This window comes from Heloderma suspectum, chromosome 3 (assembly GCF_057233095.1).
Source record: "Heloderma suspectum isolate Gila_16-S chromosome 3, 16-S_ref, whole genome shotgun sequence".
NCBI lineage: Eukaryota > Metazoa > Chordata > Lepidosauria > Squamata > Helodermatidae > Heloderma > Heloderma suspectum.
This window is the reverse complement of record NC_139460.1, coordinates 30584704-30604189: the sequence shown is the minus strand read 5'-3', so window position 1 is coordinate 30604189 and position 19486 is coordinate 30584704. Positions and strand designations below refer to the sequence as shown.

General features: G+C 43.0%; 1 protein-coding gene across 5 annotated transcripts in view; it reads right to left on the bottom strand.

Moving 5' to 3' along the window:
• Positions 1-19486, bottom strand: part of DDX10 (DEAD-box helicase 10) — a 269050-nt gene that overhangs the window by 191170 nt on the left and 58394 nt on the right. For all 5 annotated transcript variants that reach the window (XM_084842749.1, XM_084842752.1, XM_084842748.1 and 2 more), the window contains exons 11-13: positions 17188-17275; positions 6663-6751; positions 2521-2944 (exon numbers count right to left, since the gene is read on the bottom strand). In XM_084842749.1, the coding sequence (XP_084698875.1) occupies positions 2521-2944; positions 6663-6751; positions 17188-17275 (601 nt within the window). The remainder of the gene's footprint in view (positions 1-2520; positions 2945-6662; positions 6752-17187; positions 17276-19486) is intronic.

Below are 19486 nucleotides of genomic sequence, written 5' to 3'. Positions count from 1 at the left end.
CTATTACAAAGTCAAAAGGTCATCTAAGCCCCACTCAACACAAAAAGAAAGCATTAATACATTAACTCCACGTAAATCCACCTATGCAATCCAGACCTTGGACAACCAGAGAGTAGGAGTATATCAATCAGACGTCTAGAGAGTAAAGAGCTTCAGATGAAGGCGAGTTTGTCAATTAACATGCCCAGCCATGCCCTCTGGGAACAGGAAGGATCTCCTCCTACTTCCTCTTGGGTATTAGGAACTGTCATAGCCATATACTGTATGCTGGATAATGTGGGTTGCACCCAAATAAAGTCCCCCCTAGGAGGGCTCAGTGAATGGTTTCAGTCCTGTTAAAGGGCTGACTCGATGGCAGGATTCCTCTACTTGGTCTTAGAGATATTCCCCCCCCCCCCCGGTCATATTAGCTGATGGATGGGGGGGGGGGATATTATTCAATCACAGCATATTCTCCTAAGCTGCAACATAAATTATATCACACCTATGTGAGGATCCCAAGATTCTCAGCTTTTATTTGACGACATGGGGAAAGTAAGTTCCTAAGCTGCTCAGCAAAGATAGACTTCAAAGTAGTGCTGTGCTGAAAATTCCTCCCACATTTTTTTCGACCATTCTCATTCAATTTGACAGAAAAGAAACTGCTTTCGAAACTAAATTCAAAGGAGAAGAAATTTTGGAGATATTTTCAAGGGTTGGGTTTGGGTTCTTATTTTATTTATGCGGTGGCCATGGAGTGTGCCAAATCATCCTGTCTTTCATTGTACAATGATCTCTGTGGCAGCCTGTCGCCTCCTCAGCTTCCCACACTTCAATTAAAGCTATCATCAGGAAGACATCAAGAGGCAATTCCTCCCATGGGGCTTTTTCAGTTCAGGAATGGAAGCAATGGAAAGATGTGGAATACAGAGAGAAAACATACACAGTGCCCTTGGCCACCTAATCATTGCAGTGATTAGGTAAGTTCAGAAATACCACCAAAAGAAATTAAAAAATCTGCCTCAAAAAAGTAGAAGCCTCACCACAGTTGATGCTGTTTCCACCTCCAGAAACAGTGCAAGAAACCAAAAACACTTAGGGAAAAAAAAAGAAAGAACCTGTGCTACAGCCCCTGCCAATAGTGAGCCCTATCAGTAAGAAACTGTTGGAGAATTTCTCCTCTCCTGGGAGAAATTAAGTGAAATTGTCCCCTTAATTTCTCTGCCCACAAATAGGCTGGAGAATTTTGAGAGGCCATTTGTGCACAGCTCTACTTCAAAGTAGTGGGCAATATCATAGCATAGGGGAAGGACACTTGGTGCCTTTCAGTTATTTTGGACAACATCTCTCACTATCCCTGACCATGCTGGCCTGGTATGATGGGAGATGTAGTGCAAAACTATCCAGATGCCTGTCAGCCTCCAAACTTGGGAGGCTGAGGGACATCCTACGCAGAGCGGGAGAAGCACAGAGGCGACTGTCGCCTCTGTACTTCTCCCGCTCTGCATTTTTGCTAGATGGGCATTTTTCCCCATCTAGCTGGGGCTCTGTGCCCAGGGGGGGATGGAAGGAAGCAGGGGAAGGGTGAAATAGCTTGCATCCCAAAGAACTGCCCTCTTTCCATCCTCTCCAAGGTCACTTTTGCAAGCTCGGACAGGCATCTGGTGCAGTTCTCACCGTGTTGGCTGCGAGGGGGAGGGGGGAGCTCGGACTCCTGGGTCCGAGGTCGGAGCGCTATCTCCAGCCTTGGATCTAGGAATCCAAGCTATCCTATGGCCCCCCAGACGCTCTCTAGAGGCCACAGGTCTGCTCTCTAAAGGACATTTGGCCATCATGGAGAGGGGACAAGTGCAATGGCAGGGGCAGGCAACAAGCAGGAAGTAAACATTTGCAGATTGTATGAGTGTGCATATTTTATATAGGAAGCCCAATTAAACTTTTCAGAAAAGAATTTGGCTGGGTTAGATCACTGTCTACACCTAGCATTTTAAATGAGGAAAGCAAAGCAAGTGAAGAAAAATTCGTCAGAACTACCTCTGTAGTTCTGGGGAAAAGTCTTGTAAGCATCATTCTCCACTTGTAACCTACAGAATGGTCCTCCTAATTATATATGTGCTCCCACACACACAGGCATGAGAGATGCTCTCCCAGAGTAAGATTCACACTACTGGAAGAAGGTCTGTGAGTCCAGCAACCTGTGAATGTCTGTGAACTTATCAAGAAGAGGGTGCTAATTGGCTGGGAAAGATTCATACAGTTGGCTCCACCCACAACAGAGTTTAATTCACATACCCTCACCAGAGCTATGGGCCTGGATCACAGAGAAATTGCTCTCACTTTTCCTGGAGTGAAAGGAAGGAGGGTCATATGGCCCTGAAACACATGAACTCAATAGCTTCAGTAGGAACTGCCTGGTCACATAGTGAGGGTTTTCTCTTTTGTCAATCCTAACATATTCTAATATATAAGTTAAACCAACCAAAAAACAGTAGAGGCTTTTAACAAAACAAAAAAAATTGAACATTTAAAACAAAATCTTACCAATACAACGTTGTCTCCTGTTTCCAAGCCAAAGACATTCCGACGTTTTACGGTCAGCACATCAAGGTCCTTACTGTCACCATCGTCATCACCATCATCCTCTTCAAAAAACTTCAGGCGTTGGGCTTTTGAATCCTTGACTGATACAGGCTCTTCTCCCATCTCACACTGACTCTGCGATATGTCATTCTCAGTTTCACTGCCTTTGCCAGTGAGCTCTTTTATCTCCTCTCCTCCCAACATTACTACTTCACCGAAGAATGCTCTGCAGTTCTCTACATCTTCACTGCTTACAGAAAAATGTGCATCTTCAGGATGGTCCATCCCCTTTAAAGGGTCTTCTTTTTCAGGCTCGTTCTCAAGCATTTTCTTCTGCACCTTCTGAAGAAACCTTACACGAGGGGCCACTGCAAGCCCAAGGGAGCTATAAAACAGAAAAGCATACTAAGTCAGAACAGGCTCTCTGCTCTAGCTTTAAATGTTATCAACTACAGTGCAGAAAAATAAGTCTGCAAGGTTTTATTAATGTTATAACAGCAAGTACTTTTAGCCTTGGCCTCCTTGACGGTACCCCAGTTCAGAGACTCACCTAGCTGACATCAGTCTTTACATCAGGGGTGTAAACTTCCACTGGTCTGGGGGCCAATTTCCCTCTTGTACCTCCCCAGTTCTGGGGAGGGCTGTACCCTCCCCAGAACTGCAGCTGCTGTGCCACTATAATTTGAATATGCTCTTGCTCCCCATGAACCTTATTTAACAGTGAAATCAGGCAGGGGGGGGGGGAATTCTGGCAACATGGCAGGAGGGGCCGCAAAAAAGGCCAGGGGGCGCATGCATGTTGCCCACCCAAGCTTTACAAGCTGGAATGAGACAGTTCCCATCCTCATCAAAGTTTAGGAAGATGGCCATAGGCATGAATATTCAGTTCATCATCAATATCTACTTTCACCTCACTTTTCCTCCCAAAAGGAAGTCCAATGTGGGTAACATCATACAAAAGACAAATACAATTATAGTAAAAGACAAACACGAAAAATATCTGACAATAAAAATGCTACACGTAACCTATAAATAAATGGGACTTCATGTTAAAAGTCAGCCACACTCCCCATATCACATATTATCCTAACAGCATGATGAAGGGGATGGAGACTGGCTTGCTCCTCCGCTACTCAAAGACAAATTTCAGCTGGGCAAATATCTGAACCAAGGTTATTTCTCTCCTCCTCACTTCAGTTCTTATCCTTCCTGTTACAGGCTGCTTTCCAAGATTTTGTTGTTGTTGTTGTTCAGTCGTTAAGTCGTGTCCGACTCTTCGTGACCCCATGGACCATAGCACGCCAGGCCTTCCTGTCCTCCGCTCTCTCCCGGAGTGTGCTCAAGTTCATATTCATTGCATCTGTGATGCTATCTAGCCATCTCATCCTCTGCCGTCCCCTTCTCCTTTTGCCTTCAATCTTTCCCAGCATCAGGGTCTTTTCCAGGGAGTTTTCTCTTCGCATTAGGTGGTCAAAATATTTGAGCTTCAGCTTCAGTATCTGTCCTTCCAATGAACACTCAGGGTTGATTTCCTTTAGGACTGACTGATTTGACCTCCTTGCAGTACAGGGGACTTGTAAGAGTCTTCTCCAGCACCACACTTCGAACGCATCAATTCTTCGGCGCTCAGCCTTCCTTATAGTTGGAATCTACTGAGAGAAGCCGCCAAGGCATTCCTGACACATGGCTGCAGTCACCGTCTGTGGTGATCTTGGAGCCCAAGAAAATAACATTTGTCACTGCTTCCGTTTCTTCCCCTTCCATATGCCAGGAAGTGATGGGGCCAGATGCCATGATCTTAGTTTTTTTAATGTTGAGTTTCAAACCAGCTTTGGCACTCTCCACTTTCACCCTTAACAAGAGGCTCTTTAGATCCTCTTCGCTTTCTGCCATTAGGGTGGTATCGTCTGCATATCTGAGGTTGTTGATAGTTCTCCCGGCAATCTTAATTCCGACCTGAGATTCATCCAACCCGGCATTTCTCATGATGTACTCTGCATATAAGTTAAATAAGCAGGGTGACAATATACAGCCTTGTCGTACTCCTTTCCCAATTTGGAACCAATCGGTTGTTCCATGTCCGGTTCTTACTGTTGCTTCTTGACCCTCGTACAGGTTTCTCAGGAGACAGGTAAGGTGGTCTGGTACTCCCATCTCTTTCAGAATTTGCCAGTTTGTTGTGATCCACACAATCAAAGGCTTTAGCATAGTCAATGAAGCAGAAATAGAGGTTTTTCTGAAATTCTCTTGCTTTCTCCATGATCCAGTTAATGTTGGCGATTTGATTTCTAGTTCCTCCGCCTCTTCGAAACCCAGCTTGTACTTCCGGTAGTTCTCGGTTCACATGTGCTGAAGCCTAGCTTGTAGAAGATACCTATGTATTTATTTATTTGGAGAATTTCAGCCCCATCCTTCAGCATTGCTGAATTTAAATCAGTAAAATAAAGTAAACAACTATCAAATATGAAAAACAGCAGACCCTCTAAAGCATGAGTGGGAAACCTTTGGGGCAATTGATAAGGTTTTTGGGGCGCTCTAGACCACCTGTCTTGACACACATAATCAAAACTATTTCCCCCCAGTCTGATATACTTATTGAGGGAAGGCCCAAGACACATTGGTGCAGAAGTAGATAATCCAGATTTTGCCCCCTGCTCCCCAATCGTGGTGAAGGTATCACTCCCTCTAAGAGCAAACTGTCTGCTCCTGTTAAGACAAGACAGAAACAAATACAGGCCACTGAGAAACAAGAGGGCGGTATAAGCATGCTCACCTTTTTGAGGGGGTGGGAAACATGCGGACCGAAAGCCACATGCATCCCCCATCACTGCCCCCCACACCCCAAAAGAAACTTTTAAAAAATTAAGAAAAAGTGGTGGCCAGAGCACTAAGGAGTGCTGAAACGGCCAAATTTAGCTTGATACAAGCTAGATTAGACCCTCTTCTGGCTCCGCAGCTGCTATGGACCCCTAAAAGGGTTAAATGCAGCTTGCAGACAAGCTAAATTTGACCTTTTGGGCACTCCACAGTGCTCCAGGAACCATTTTTTCTGTAACAAAAATTTTTAATTTATTTTTCAGGAGACAGCAACCCGCCCAGAGGTAGGGGGCAGGAGGCGAAAATGGCCCCCAGATCTCCTGAAGTTGCCTATCCCTGCCCTCTAGGGTGAATCCCAAGGTATGCAGAAGTACAAAACAAGGCAAAACCCAAAGAGGCAAAAAAACCCAACCCCAGCTAACAAAGGGTGAGCATGCTTCATAGCCTCCACAAGGCATGGAATGTTGCATGTCAGCTGAAAAAGAAAAAAATGGAAAACGGGGGGGGGGGGGAGGGAGAGGAGAGAAGAGTAAGTCATAATTGACAATGCTATAATGTATAAACCTTCCATGCTATTCCATGATCTGCTGTCTGAAGTGGGCCCTGCCTAACAGTAGTGCCAGCTCTGTATTATGAACCACAGTCAATGCATAGGGGCTGGTTTGCACGACAAGAGGATAGTTTATAAGCCATGGTGGCTTGTTAACCACCCTGCATGGGCCAGTTGCGTGCTGGCCAGATTTACATAATTACCCCTCACATAGTTCAGGCATCACAACGAGCTGTGTGGCTTGTTGTGACTTCTGAACCCGACAAGGGTGAGTGGTTGGGGTTGTTAACAAACCACCCAACAACCCTGTGACCAGATCATAAAGGCAGTGGCCAGGTCCACACAGAATAAGCAAGGATTCCGGACAGCTCTGGTTTCCTGTGAATTAAGTGCATGCATTCCCACTTTGCACCTCCCCATGAGCATGTTGGCTAAACTGAACAGAAACGAAAAGCTTAGCATGCCACCCAAACTGGGAAACCTGACTTGTCACAGCATGTTAATGGCTAGTTATTCATTTATTGATGTTTTCTATGGTTTTCCAGATATAGATATATAATGTGTATGTGGGTCACGTACACACACTCCTCACTTTTTTATCAGAATACTTTCATTTCTAATCTGAAACGCTGAGTCAACATTGGTTTGTGCAGTGCAAAAGAAATCAGTTTAAAAAAACCCAGACTTTTACCTAGCACTTTTAGCACTTGTAATTATTAGAGATAATAGCACTTACAGGGCATATTCAGCTATGGGTAATTTGAATACATCAAACACTTCTTTGTTCTTCATTAGGTAGACAGATCGCAGATAAGAAACAAAACACTAGAAAAAAGGAGAAAACTTTTTTGAACAGTAGAAAGCAGCATATTCTACATCTAAAAAGGAATCCAAAACATTAAAGAACTGGAATCAATGCATTACATTTCAACTAAAACTAATTACTCCTAAAAGTAGATCAGCTCATAGCTCTTCCTTGCTATTACGAGTCCCAAAGTCAAGAGATTCATTTTTTCAATTAGACTTTTTATGTATCTTGAGCTTTGGGGAGAGTTACATTTCTAAACTTTCCTTAATAGTTACAATTATCTGCATATTTAAATAAGAAATTATAACGGTAGGAACATAACCATAAAATACGGTTCCAAAAAGATCTGTGTAAAGTTAGGAGTCAAGGCTCAGCCTGGACTTGAACCAAGAACCCATGTGCTTGGAGGCTCGGATCCATCCAAGTGAGCTCAGGCCACCAAGCCCACTGCAAGATACAATGGATATATACCATCGCCCCCGTGTGATGCCCAGGCAGCATGAAACCCCTGGATTGCTCAGGCCTTATGTTAATTAGGGCTTGGAAAAACTTCTGAGAATTCTAAAACATGGCCCTATTTGGGGTGGGGGGTGAAGGACAACAAAGGGTGAAAGTGCTTAATCCTGCTTGCATTTCAGGCCAGGGGGGATTTCAAGAGGGGATGGCACTAAACTCACTGGGTATTCCCCTGACTCTTTCGTGCTGCCAGACACAGTGGGTTGGATCCAGAGTTAGTCATGCTTAGAATATGCATGACTAAACCTGGATCCAAGCCACTAAATTTAAATCCCTATAATACCCCAGAACAATTGTCGGTTACAATAAAGCATAATTCAAAGATCCATTGGGGATGGTAGCCCCTACTGGCCGAAAAAGAACTTAAAGCCCCGCCCCCCGCCCGATAGGGGGACATTTCTCTACCACCCTAGCATAAATATTAGGAGCTTGACCATCTGCTTTTGTCTGGTCAGCAGAGCCGTACCTACTGACTGCTACACTTCCAGCTCCAATTTCTCATGGGCAAGCTAGAGAACACAGCCTCCAGGTTTAGATTCACATATGGCCGGCTGCAGTCCTTGCCTCATCACGACAGTCAATGGAGCAATGGTTCTTTTCTAGCTCGTTCTGACAATGGTATGCAGTCTTCACTTTATTTAAACAACAACAACAACAACAATCCTAGCAACAGATCCATGATTAATTTCTAACTCTAACCGGGAAGAAAAATTATGAAATGATTTCATTTTGTATCGTAAATCCAGAGTCACCACAGCAATGGAATTCCTCAAATACAATCAAAATCACTGTCCAGTTTGGTAGTTTTAACTATGACAGCAATCCTATGTAGAAATGTGAAGGCTTGGAAAAACCCAAGAAGAATGGATTTTAAAAGTTCTGTTTCTTTCCCCCATGGATGGGGGAGGGGGGGAGGTAGAGAGAGACACAGAAAATGGGGTTTTCCCCTTCCCCCCAGTTCCCAAGCATTAACATCTCTAATTCTATGCACATGTTCCTGAGAGTAAGCCCTACTTAAATCCATGAAATGTTCTCCTATGAACAGGTTGCCACTTAAGGGTTTTTTTTTTTGGTGTTTCTGCCCATTTTATGTCACCATCCACCTCTCACTCACACCCACTGGTCTTATAGCATGCTTCTTCCCTTGCCTTTCAAAATAACATTTATTTCCTATTACTTCTTAAAAATGAAGCTATTTCCTCTGCCCTTGAAAATCATTTTAAACTACTAACAAAACTTGTGTACAGGATATTTTTGCCCTCAAAATCCATCCTTCGAAACAAAAAAAAACCCGTAGTCACAGTGTCGTTTCATGTTATCCAGGCTGCACTAAAACACTGGAAAACCACTTCTGTAAAACTGAATAACCTGCTGCTACCAGCATGCCCTTTCGTTTGGCTGGTAACTCAAGTGTATAATTCATTAAATCATACTGTTTTATGTTTCCACACTACTGTTCTGTAATTTTTGTTTAGGAAGGGGGGGGGAATAGTTTCACAGATATATTTACTAATTCATGTATGGAATTCTCATTTGCTCTTCCGCTACCCGCAAGTCATCTATTACCATTCATTAAATTTTTCAATCTTTAAAATGTTCGAAAGATTTATTGAATTGAGTCTCATCCTCTCATTCTCTCTCTCTCTCTCTCTCTCTCTCTCACACACACACACCTATACTTTAATCTAAACTACATAAATACAAAAAAATCCTGCAGCAAAATGGCTATACTGACAGTTCAATTAAATTGTGCAGTTTTGTTTTTACATAACCGCCAGTATTTGCTGTTGTTATTTGGTATAAACAAGTGATAAGGAGGGTACTCAACAACTAGTGGAATACCAGGACAAACCGTGAAACGATTATGGTGAGTATCTCAAGCAGTAGCAAATGAGACACACTTTCATATGAATATACCAATGGCCCCTGTTGGAACACAGTATGCATGCAAAACAACTGATATTTTTCAACTTTCCTGGTACATAATATGAGTGCCATTAGCTATCTCACAGCCAGATGGATGGCCAGAACTGAGGCCAGCACTGTAGGATTAGCAGTTAGTTAAGTGCTTCAGTAGTAGTACTTTGTCTCTAAATGATGCATTTAAGGAAGCCTTGCAAATAAGTTCACAAATGCTACTAGCCTGCAAATTTTTTTACTAGCCCACTAATTAAATGTAACCCAGACCTCACCACTTATAAACAGGCAGCTGGCCCAACTTGGGATAAAAATTCCCTACTCCCACATCTGGATGGTAGATCAATTAAAATGGTTTATTAAAAGATAACATTAACCATAGATAACTCAGGGAATTGAATATAGGATTGCACTGTTAGTGATATATATTCTACACAGTTCTGAATCCTGTTAGATAGAGCCAGTGTGGTATAGTGGCTAGAGTGGGAGCCAGGAGATCTGGGTTCTAGTCCCCATTCGGCCATGGAAGCTCACTGGGTGACTTTGGGCCAGTCACAGACTCTCAGCCCGACCTACCTCGTATGGTTGTTGTTGTGAGGCTAAAATGGAGAGGAGAAGGATTATTTATGCGGCCTTGGGTTCCTTAAAGAGGAAAAAAAGGCAGGATATAAATGAAATAAATAAATAAACCCAGTAAAGTATCTTAAAGAGGCAGCTTCAATGAGTCCCTTTCAGGGGAACCAAGCCCAATCACCTGGATGGTTTGGCAAAATCTCCTCTGCAACCAGCATACAAATGCAGGACATTAGCATTTTAGTAGACTAGCAAAACCTGCCTTCTACCAAGCAGACTGGTAGAGGAGGGACAGAGTAATCTGTACCCTCTTTGCCAGACCACTGCGTTTCCATGCTGGTTGCGCAGAAAGAGACATTATTTCCTCCACAAATACCACAGAAACCAAGCTGAAGGAGAGTTCAGAAGGAAGAAGGAAGGAGAGATTGGTCCCGCCTCTGCAAGCCCATTCCCTTAGCTGCATAGACTTCCTGGTCACCTATGGTGACCTGGCGAGTTGTTAAATAGAAGGCTAATTTAACGACTGGGAAGTCAAAGGGCATTTCTACATGAGGCTTTTATCCCACACCTATACCAAGGTTTCTGCTTCTGGATTCTTTGAGAGATTAAGATCAGCTCCTTTACATTCGCTTTTTTCAGGGGATTTTCTTTCTCGGCTGTTCTATATATTTCATTATGCAGCCACTAGATGGCACTGTAGTATAGCAGAATTGCGGAAATACACGAGCCTTTAATAGTGACATTCAGAAAATGCCAGACTTTCCTCAATCTTAAAAAAAATGGGATAAAGGTTCCAAAGCACAGGAGAGGCCCTGGAAGGTGACGATGTCGTGTAAAGGACCCACCAACTACTCTGAGAGAGCAATCACAAGCGCACAATAAAAGCCTCGTGTAGAGATGTGCAAAGAATGTGTTCCTATTCAATTCATAGTTTTTCCCATGCTGACAATTAAGTGCCCCTGCAGCCTTGAGAATTTTACATAAGGGGCTGCACCTCAATAGAGCACATGTTTGCACATAAGATCTCCTGTTCCATCCCTGACATTTCCGGTGAAAGAGCTGGAAAAATCAGTGCCCAAGGTTTTGGAAGGCCACCAACTTGATAGACCAATAGTCTGACTCTGTACAACACAGCTTGTATTCATACTTACACAGATCTGGGCTATATTTGAATTTTGATGCTATACTTGTTTTAAAACTGTTCTAGCAGACTTTCAAAGTCCATTAGCATTATTGAAAGTGCTTGCATTAAGAATGAGTCCCGGTCAGCTTATTCGTATTGTAAACTAAATGCTGCACTACCATTAAAATTATTATTTTTAATTATATTTTCAAGGTATGATGCATTTGACACTTAGAGGGGTTTTTTAACACATGTACAAAACAATGTACTTTTTTTAAACAAATGTGTCTGCAATAAAAAGTAGAAGCAATAAAGCTTGATTGAATTCAAAATTCAATTTGGCTATTCCACTGCAATATCTCTAACAGTGCCGCAGGGTTTGATGACAAAGTGATGGATACGTGCTACTTTAATATCGAAGGCTCCCACAGACTGAACAGATCCAGAAGAGACAGTAAATATAGGAATCCATTCATGTGCAAGAGAAATGTTTGAGATGAAGATAAAACAGCATCACTCTTCTGTGAAGTGGTACAGATGTAATATCAGACCTCTTTTAACCACAGTTAACAGACTGGGAACAGATTTCAAACTCCCTTCCTGCAATCCTCTCTCCTCCCCGCCCCACCACCACCATCTTAATTGCAGTTATGGGAACATTCCCACCGATGTTAACCATTGTTAGATAGATTTTTCTCTGCTTAACCAGGATTCTTTAATCAATCCCAAATTCTGGTTAACAAAAATGCCTAGTCAAGCTTAACTGCAGATAGTGCCCTTGTGTATGCATCCCTTAACCACAGTTCAGGGAGGAGGGAGAATGTGAAGTGAGTGCAAGAGTCTGCAGCCTGCTAGCAAGCTTTTAAATGTGGTTAAGAGTGCCCAGGCAATGGCCTGGTTCAGACATAATGCTATGCTATGGTGTAGTGTAGTGTAGTGTTACATGCACAAGGCTAGGTCTCATGTGCTCCCAGCGGCACAGCTGGGGAGGAGGAGATTGGGACCTTTTGCTTCAGTTTTCAATTAACAGGAGTTCAACATTACGTCCAAAGCCTAAACCATAGTTGATCTTAACTAAGCCAACTTCATAAAACATGATGTGAAGCTGGCTTGTTTCCCTAAACCATTCTTAAGACTAGGCACAGTTTGTCCAGGTTCCGACACAATGCTTAATGGCAATGAGTAAAAAAAATGGATGTGACAGCTTCCAATATCCTTCTTGCAGCTGTGCTGGAGGAGGAGGAGGAGGAGGAGGAGGAGGAGGGAAGGGGGAACACACAGCTCGAGTCTTTTGCACGTAACAATAAACAAACATTTAGTGTTGCTTCTGAACAAAGCCATTATGTCTGCATGAGGTCTGCAAGTAGGAGACACATATGGAATAGAATTCAAATAGTTCCTCAGGTGGATGCAAATGCTTATGTTTCCTCCCCCCGCCACTGCACCCACTTTTGCTACAACAGAAACTTCTGATGTAGCAAAGCTACATCATTACACTTTTGCTTCTGCAGCTTCCCTCCCACCAAACCCCAATTAGGGAACAGCCTGTCACATGGAGAGGAGGGAATCAGTTGCACCTGAATAGCCCTTTGTATCCCAGCCAGGTGCTCCACCGTTACTAAAAATTATCCAGTTCCCAGTGTTTTATAGGAATGTTTGCTTGAACTGAAAAAGGAATCTGGATCTACGTATCAGAAGGAGCAAAAGGGGTCTAACAAATAGCAAATCAACACCTGGCTTACTAATGCAAAATTCGCTGACTTTTCCAGAATTGTGGAAATTCATGTTGTTTGCTAAAGACAAAACATTTTTAACTCTCACTGCTGCAAAGAATGCCTGCAGAACACAAGGGTTAAGGGTTATTACACATGTAGTCAACTCTTCCATTCCAGTTTCACATCAGCAATCCCTTACAATCATTTTTAAATTCACCCACAGCTTGCCCATACGAGACAGAATATTTCAACTTTTAGCATGAACATTAGGGTCTCACAAGATTGCAGCCCAAAACTTAAAACAAGCAGACAGAGCCTCTTAAAGCTGAGAAGACAGAATTAGTAATCTGCATGGTCTCTAGACCACTATGAACACATGGAATTATATGAGTGGATGCCATTACCGAGCTCCTACTGATAAAGCTAGATAAACTTTTTTTCCCCTCTCCCTTTAAGCACTTTGAAACTAACCACAAGCCTTATTCAACTGAAAGGAAGAACAGACTGTAATTTCACATTGGTATCATGCAGCAGTAAAAATGGTTTTAAATATAGCAATAAAAATTGGATTTACAGGGCAAGTTCATCACTAGATCTGTCAGCTGTGACAAAAGCCCTTGTTTGAACTCGTTCCATCACTATCCTGAAACTCAAAGATTATTTCACTCCACTCAGTTTAATTTTATCTTTCTTTTTAAAGGGTGTTTTAAAAAGTCATTGCAAAAAAAGCTGTTAAAAATTGGTGACGTTTATTGCTCCCCCACCCCCACCCCCAGGGTAAGCCAAAGTATTAAGCTCTGTTCCCTTCTTTCATCCTTTCCTGTTGCAGTTACGCAATCCTGACCTGGTCTTATAGCAACTGGCAAAAAATCAACAATATGGAACTGCAAGCCAATACAGGATTATAGCCAAGCTGGCTAAAACAGAACTGCAGAAAGACTTCACTGTGATGGAAGCACCTGTTACCCTTATTAAATCGCAATAAAACCATAAATACTGGGCTTTCAATCCAGTGAGCAACCTGGCACTTGCCACAAGACACAATTATCTTCAAAGCTATTATTATTTTACACGTGTACACTGTCCTGACCCTCAAAATGTTTCTGTATCTCATCTACCACCACATCAAAATTTCCCCAATTTCCTAGACTGTGGAGTAGAAGCAGAAAATTCTCTGAACTCCTGCACTGCTCTATTGCTATGCCTTGGGCAAGATATATCACCTTGAGAGAGCCAGAGTGGTGTAGCAGGGATCAACAACCAGCTGCCCTCCAGATGTTTTGGACTACAGTTTCTTTCAGCCTCAGCCACCATGGCCAATGGTCAGGGATTATGCAAGTTGTACTCCAAAATATCCGGAAGGCACCAGGTTGCTAATGGTATTTCCTACTACTTCAGTTATTTTGGACTACAAGTCCCATAAACACTGGCCATGGCAGCTGGGGCTGATGGAAGTTGTAGTCCAAAACATCCAGAGAGCACCAGGTTGCCTACCCTGAGCTAGAGGGTTGGACTAGGATTGAAGTGACTGGTTTAAGTTCTGACTGAGTAACGCTGGGCCAAACACCAGCTCTTAGCTTCACAGCATTATTGGGAAGATAAAATGGGGGAGGGGGAGAGACACCATATACGTTGCTCTGAGCTGCTTGGAGGAAAGTTGCAATAAAAACAGAGTAATAAAATAGTAAGCTAAAATGAAGATATACTTTTTCTGGCTTTGAAAGTTGCTATAAGATTTGGCATGTGTTAACAAACAAACGGAGGTGATTGGCACAGTTCTATATATACTAGGAGTATAGAGTGGAATCAATAGGGATTAGTCCAGTTTTATCTTCTGAACAACCCTGTGGACTAGGCTGAAAGATAGTGAAGGCCATAGCAAAGTTGTGGCTCAGTCACAATTCGACCCCAGATCTTCCCAGCCCAAGTTTTATACTCCATCTACTACACAGTAGCAGTTTTCTTTTTCTTTCAAATGCGCCTTTGATAAGATTTTGAGAATGAATATATCTTGCACAAGGCAGTTCTTCAGAAGGTGCAAAGTATCAACAGCTCTCACTGCATGGGGAGGTGCATTCAGGAAAAAAATGTTCATCAATAAGTGAAGGCAGGCAAAGAGTTACTTCAGTGACTTCACTGCATCAAAAATGAGTGTAAAAACTTAATCCAAATAGTAAGCCAACAGCTAGAACCAACAGCTGCTACTAGCCAAGATGATGTTGCAGTTCCTCATTGCTATACAACCCACAAGCACTGTAATTCTTGCCAGAATTCCAGGCTCTATGGAAACCAAGGCAAAAGCATTTTGCGCAAACAGCAGCTGAGGTGGGAAAATGTGCCTAGATTGTACCTCTGCAGGCGAAGGATCACGTGGCTGAATACTCCATACATCATTATTCCCACATATAAAATGCTGCAGTGTATTGTTGTTGTTGTTGTTCAGTCGTTTAGTCGTGTCTGACTCTTCGTGACCCCATGGACCATAGCACGCCAGGCCTTCCTGTCCTGCGCTCTCTCCCGGAGCGTGCTCAAGTTCATATTCATTGCATCGGTGATGGCCCCTAAAAGGAGTGTTTCTGTTCATGGTTCCAGCCAACTTGGAACAGGAACCTTGTAGTGCTGTTTGGGCACATAGGGGAGTGGCGGGGCGGGGGGATTACATTTATTTAGGGTGCAATCCTATGCATGTTTAGACAGAAATAAGTCCTACAACTCCCAGCATGCCCCAGTAAGCCATGCTGGCTGGGGCATGCTGGCAGCTGTAGGACTTTTTTCTGTCTAAACATGCATAGGATTGTGTCCTTAATATATTTTTAATCTGCCCAATAACAGCTGTTCTCTGATTACAAAAGTAATAGAATTTTTTTGAACCCACAAAATCTTTGAACATGATATACAGTACAAAATAGCAAACAGCACAGGAATTAATATAAAATAAAGACAGCCATAAAATATAAAGAACTAAATTCTAAAATACATGGGAGAAAAGAAAGGTCTTCAGGAGGAGGGAAAAGGATACCATCTCCCCAGGGCTTCCCTTGCTGTGATAAAAAGATTGGGTAGCAGCTGATGTAAAAGACCCGTCTCTGCCTGAGACCCTGAAGAGCCGCTGCTAATCACAGTAGACAACGTTGAGCTAGGGCAACTGGGCAACCTGTGGCCTTCAGCCTAATTTCATGAGGCCTTCAGCCCAATTTCAAAAGCCGTCTGCATGAGATCAGTTCAGACCTCTGGCAAGAGCAATCTATTACTTCCCTGGCAGCCCACTAGATGGTAGGGGAGAGGAGGAGAGAGAAAACGGGGTGGCAGAAAGGGTGACCCAGCCATTTTTGGCTCTGGCCCTACCCACTGCTGGTGTCAGCCCCACCCACTGCTGGCATGCAACCCCCGACAGATTACCCACAAGGGAATGTGGCCCTGGACAGATGGAAGGTTGCCCAGCTCTGCACTAGATGGACAAATAGTCTGGCATGGTATAAGATAGCTTCCTAAGTCCATATAGCTCTGGAGAGCTCAGGTTTTCAGCTGTCACCCATCTGCCTCCCACTGCAGTGTGGGAAAAAGAAACAGCCTTGCTATTGTTGCTGTTAAGATGGCTGTTGGAGTGATTGCAGCTAGAGGCCCGGGGTGTCAATTGTGTTTCTAATTCTACAGTGAAGAGTTTGTGTTTCTTTTGTAAGAAGCTGTGTCTGTCCTAGGAGAACTCCTTTCAGTCTCTATTGCAACAAACATAACTACAGATCTTATTGAACTTACTTATTTCAAAAGAAATACCATAATTCAAATATATACAATTGGTTGGTTCCAGATCTGTGACTGGGCTAGCAAAAGCAGACTTCCCCACCCACTCTTACCCAAGGAAGCCCACCCCCCAGCTCCCTGAAAATGCTACACAGAGGATCAGGGGGCTCTGATGCAGGGGGGAAGGGGATCCCCCAAAATCAGATGGAGGTACCTCCTGTGAGCAGAGCCCTTCTGTCAACAGAAGGTAGATCCTGAATCCAACCCCATATTATTATAGCAACAGTGCTATAAACAGTGCACCCCTTTCAGTATGCAACTCCCTTGCTGAGGGAACTGCACTGGCTATCTATTTGCTACCGGGCCAGGTTTAAAGTATTAGTACTAGTGTACAAATCCCTAAACCACTTGAGATCAGGATACCTGAGAGAGCGCCTCCTTCCTTACCAACCTGCCTGGTCACTGAGGTCATCAGACGGCTTGTTCCTGGTGGTTCCACATGGATCCATGGCCCAATTGGAGTCCACCAGGAAAAGAGCCTTCAGTGTGCCAGCCCCCTTCCTGTGGAACTCCCTGCCTTTGGAGGTGAAGCAGGTGCCAACGTTGTGTTCCTTCTGGAGCCTCCTGAAGACACTGCTATTTTGGGAAGTCTTCCTTTAGTGACCATCTGCAGTTTATTAAATCCCGTCTTTCTTATCAGAACTTGTTTCTTTTAAAATGTTTTAATTGTTTTAACGTGGTGTTTTATTCTTTTATCCTTGCTGCTCACCGCTCCAAAATCTTTTGATTTAGGGCAGTATATAAATATTGTAAATAATATAAAATAAAACAACTAAAATAAATATAAGAGCACTAACCGGCAACTTACCCGTTGCGCTCTCTCTTTCAGCTCTTGATCTTGAGCCAACAAGGACTGCATCTTCTTCTGAATGTCTACAAGCTTCTCAGGGTTGATTCTGAGGGTATCGTGGTGGGAGGGGGGAGAGAAAATGACACTTTTTAATCTCCTAAAGGGTTACAAAGCCCTACATCAAATTCACAGGAACACTTTTCCCCTCTCCCACCAACCCCACCATATTTTAACATGATATTTTAACAAGATAAAAGCTACTGCCCCTCTGAACAAGATTCAGCTGAAATCACCTCAGGCATGAAAACTATTCCCTCAAATGAATAATGCAGGCAAACAGAAGCTCAGGCCTTTTATCCAGAGAACAGTTTAAACTGGAAGAGGCAATGACTTCTCAAGGTAAAGCCAAACAATTAACATTAAATTGCTTCTTGAGCTTATAAAAGGGTGGAAAATTGAGCTCACCCTGAAGAGGGGAGCAAAATATACAGCATTAAACTCCACACTGACACGGTGTTTCTCATGAGAGAACTGTTGAAGTTTTAAAAAAAACACATAAGCACTTAAATAAGAATCATGCTGGGAAGTTCCAGAGCCTGGGGCATTTCTACAGAACTGTGGTTTCACGGATAGGTAGAACGCACATGGATGCAGAAATTAAGTAGTTCGCCACCATGGGATAAGTCTATGACCATCTGTATCAACCTCAGGATACCTCACTGCAGGCTTATAAACAATATTTGCTTCTATGGCTTTTCTTGACCACAGAGCATTCCAGCTAAAATTACCTTTGGGATTTCAGTGAAAGTAAGCAAGGCTGACTCATGTGCACAGAGCAGCTGTCTCTAGACAGCATGGACTTTACATAATCTCTGCAAAAAGAAACATCCTCAAACTATTTAGGTCAGAGAATAGGCCAAAGGCAAATAATGCAACGATACCGCTGAAGAAAAGAAGTTTAGCCTTGTGTAACGTGCTGAGTGTGGCTGGCTGGGGATGCTGGGAGTTGCAGTCCAACACATCCAGAGGGCATCAGATCAAGGAAGGCTGAACTAGAGCCTCCAGCAGCCAGACTTCAGCACCTGACCCCCTGCAGCCACCAAAACTGTAGCTCCTCAGCAGACCTGGCAGATAAGGCCCTGTGAATCAAATGTGCCCTCTAGGCAACTGTTCTAGCTTTAACACACTCAAGCTGACACCACAGGCCAATACAGACATACCTAGCCATATTAACAAACAAGCCCTCACATCCAAGCAGGCATGGAAGAATCTGTCAATTTTGGTTTCTCTCAATTCCTCATTTTTTCCATCCTGAGCTTGTTCTGCCCCATTTCCACATCAGTTTGTTTTGTTAAAGGCTGCACAAAAATTCATATGCATTTTTGTGCACATTTTTCTATTATACACATTTTTGACACATATTTGTCTAATATGCACATTCTTTGGTAACATAGGAACACCAGAACCTGTCTTATACTGAGTCAGACTATTGGTCCAGTGTTGCCGACACTGACTGGCAGCAGCTCTCTTCAGGCAGGGGTTTTTCCTATCGTACCTGGAGATGCTGGGGATTGAACCAGGGACCTTCTCCATGCAAAGCATGCACTCTACCATTGCTATATGGCCCCTTAACAGTGTCTTAATATGATGCTATTTGTGTGAGTTTTTATCTCTAAATATATGCTGCTGCTTTTTTCTTCTTTTTTTTTATACACTTTCCCTAATATACGCATTCTAATGTAGCCTTGTGGGCCAATGAATTATACTGTAATCAAACTGAGTTGTACATTATCCTTTTTGTGGTCCAGATTTCTGAGTACATGGTCCGTTTGACCTCATAAACCTTAGATTGACCAGTGTCACTGCTTACAGATAAGGGTCAGACTTGCAAACACTCAGAAAAATTCTATTTTGGGCAACGCTACCCTTTACTCTCACCTGTCTTAAGCTGGAGAACTGGGAAGAAAGCAGGACCACAATGAAGTTCAACAAGACTAAATGTAATGAATGTAAGAAAGGAGAACAAAATACACACGAGAAGAGATAACAGAAAGATTCAGAAGCCACAGTATATAAACAAACCAAGAATGAGTCAGTAATGTGATACTGTGGGTGGAAAGGCTAGTGCCATTTTTAGGTTTTATCAACAAAAAAATGGTTGCAAAGACCTGGAAAACAGTAATGCCATTTTATTCAGCATTAGTATGACTTGACTTGGAATACTGCTGTGAGTTCTGGACACCAGATGTCTAAAAAGATATTGGTAAGTTGGAAAAGAAATATAATACAGAGACTGCAAAGCAAATCCTATGTATCT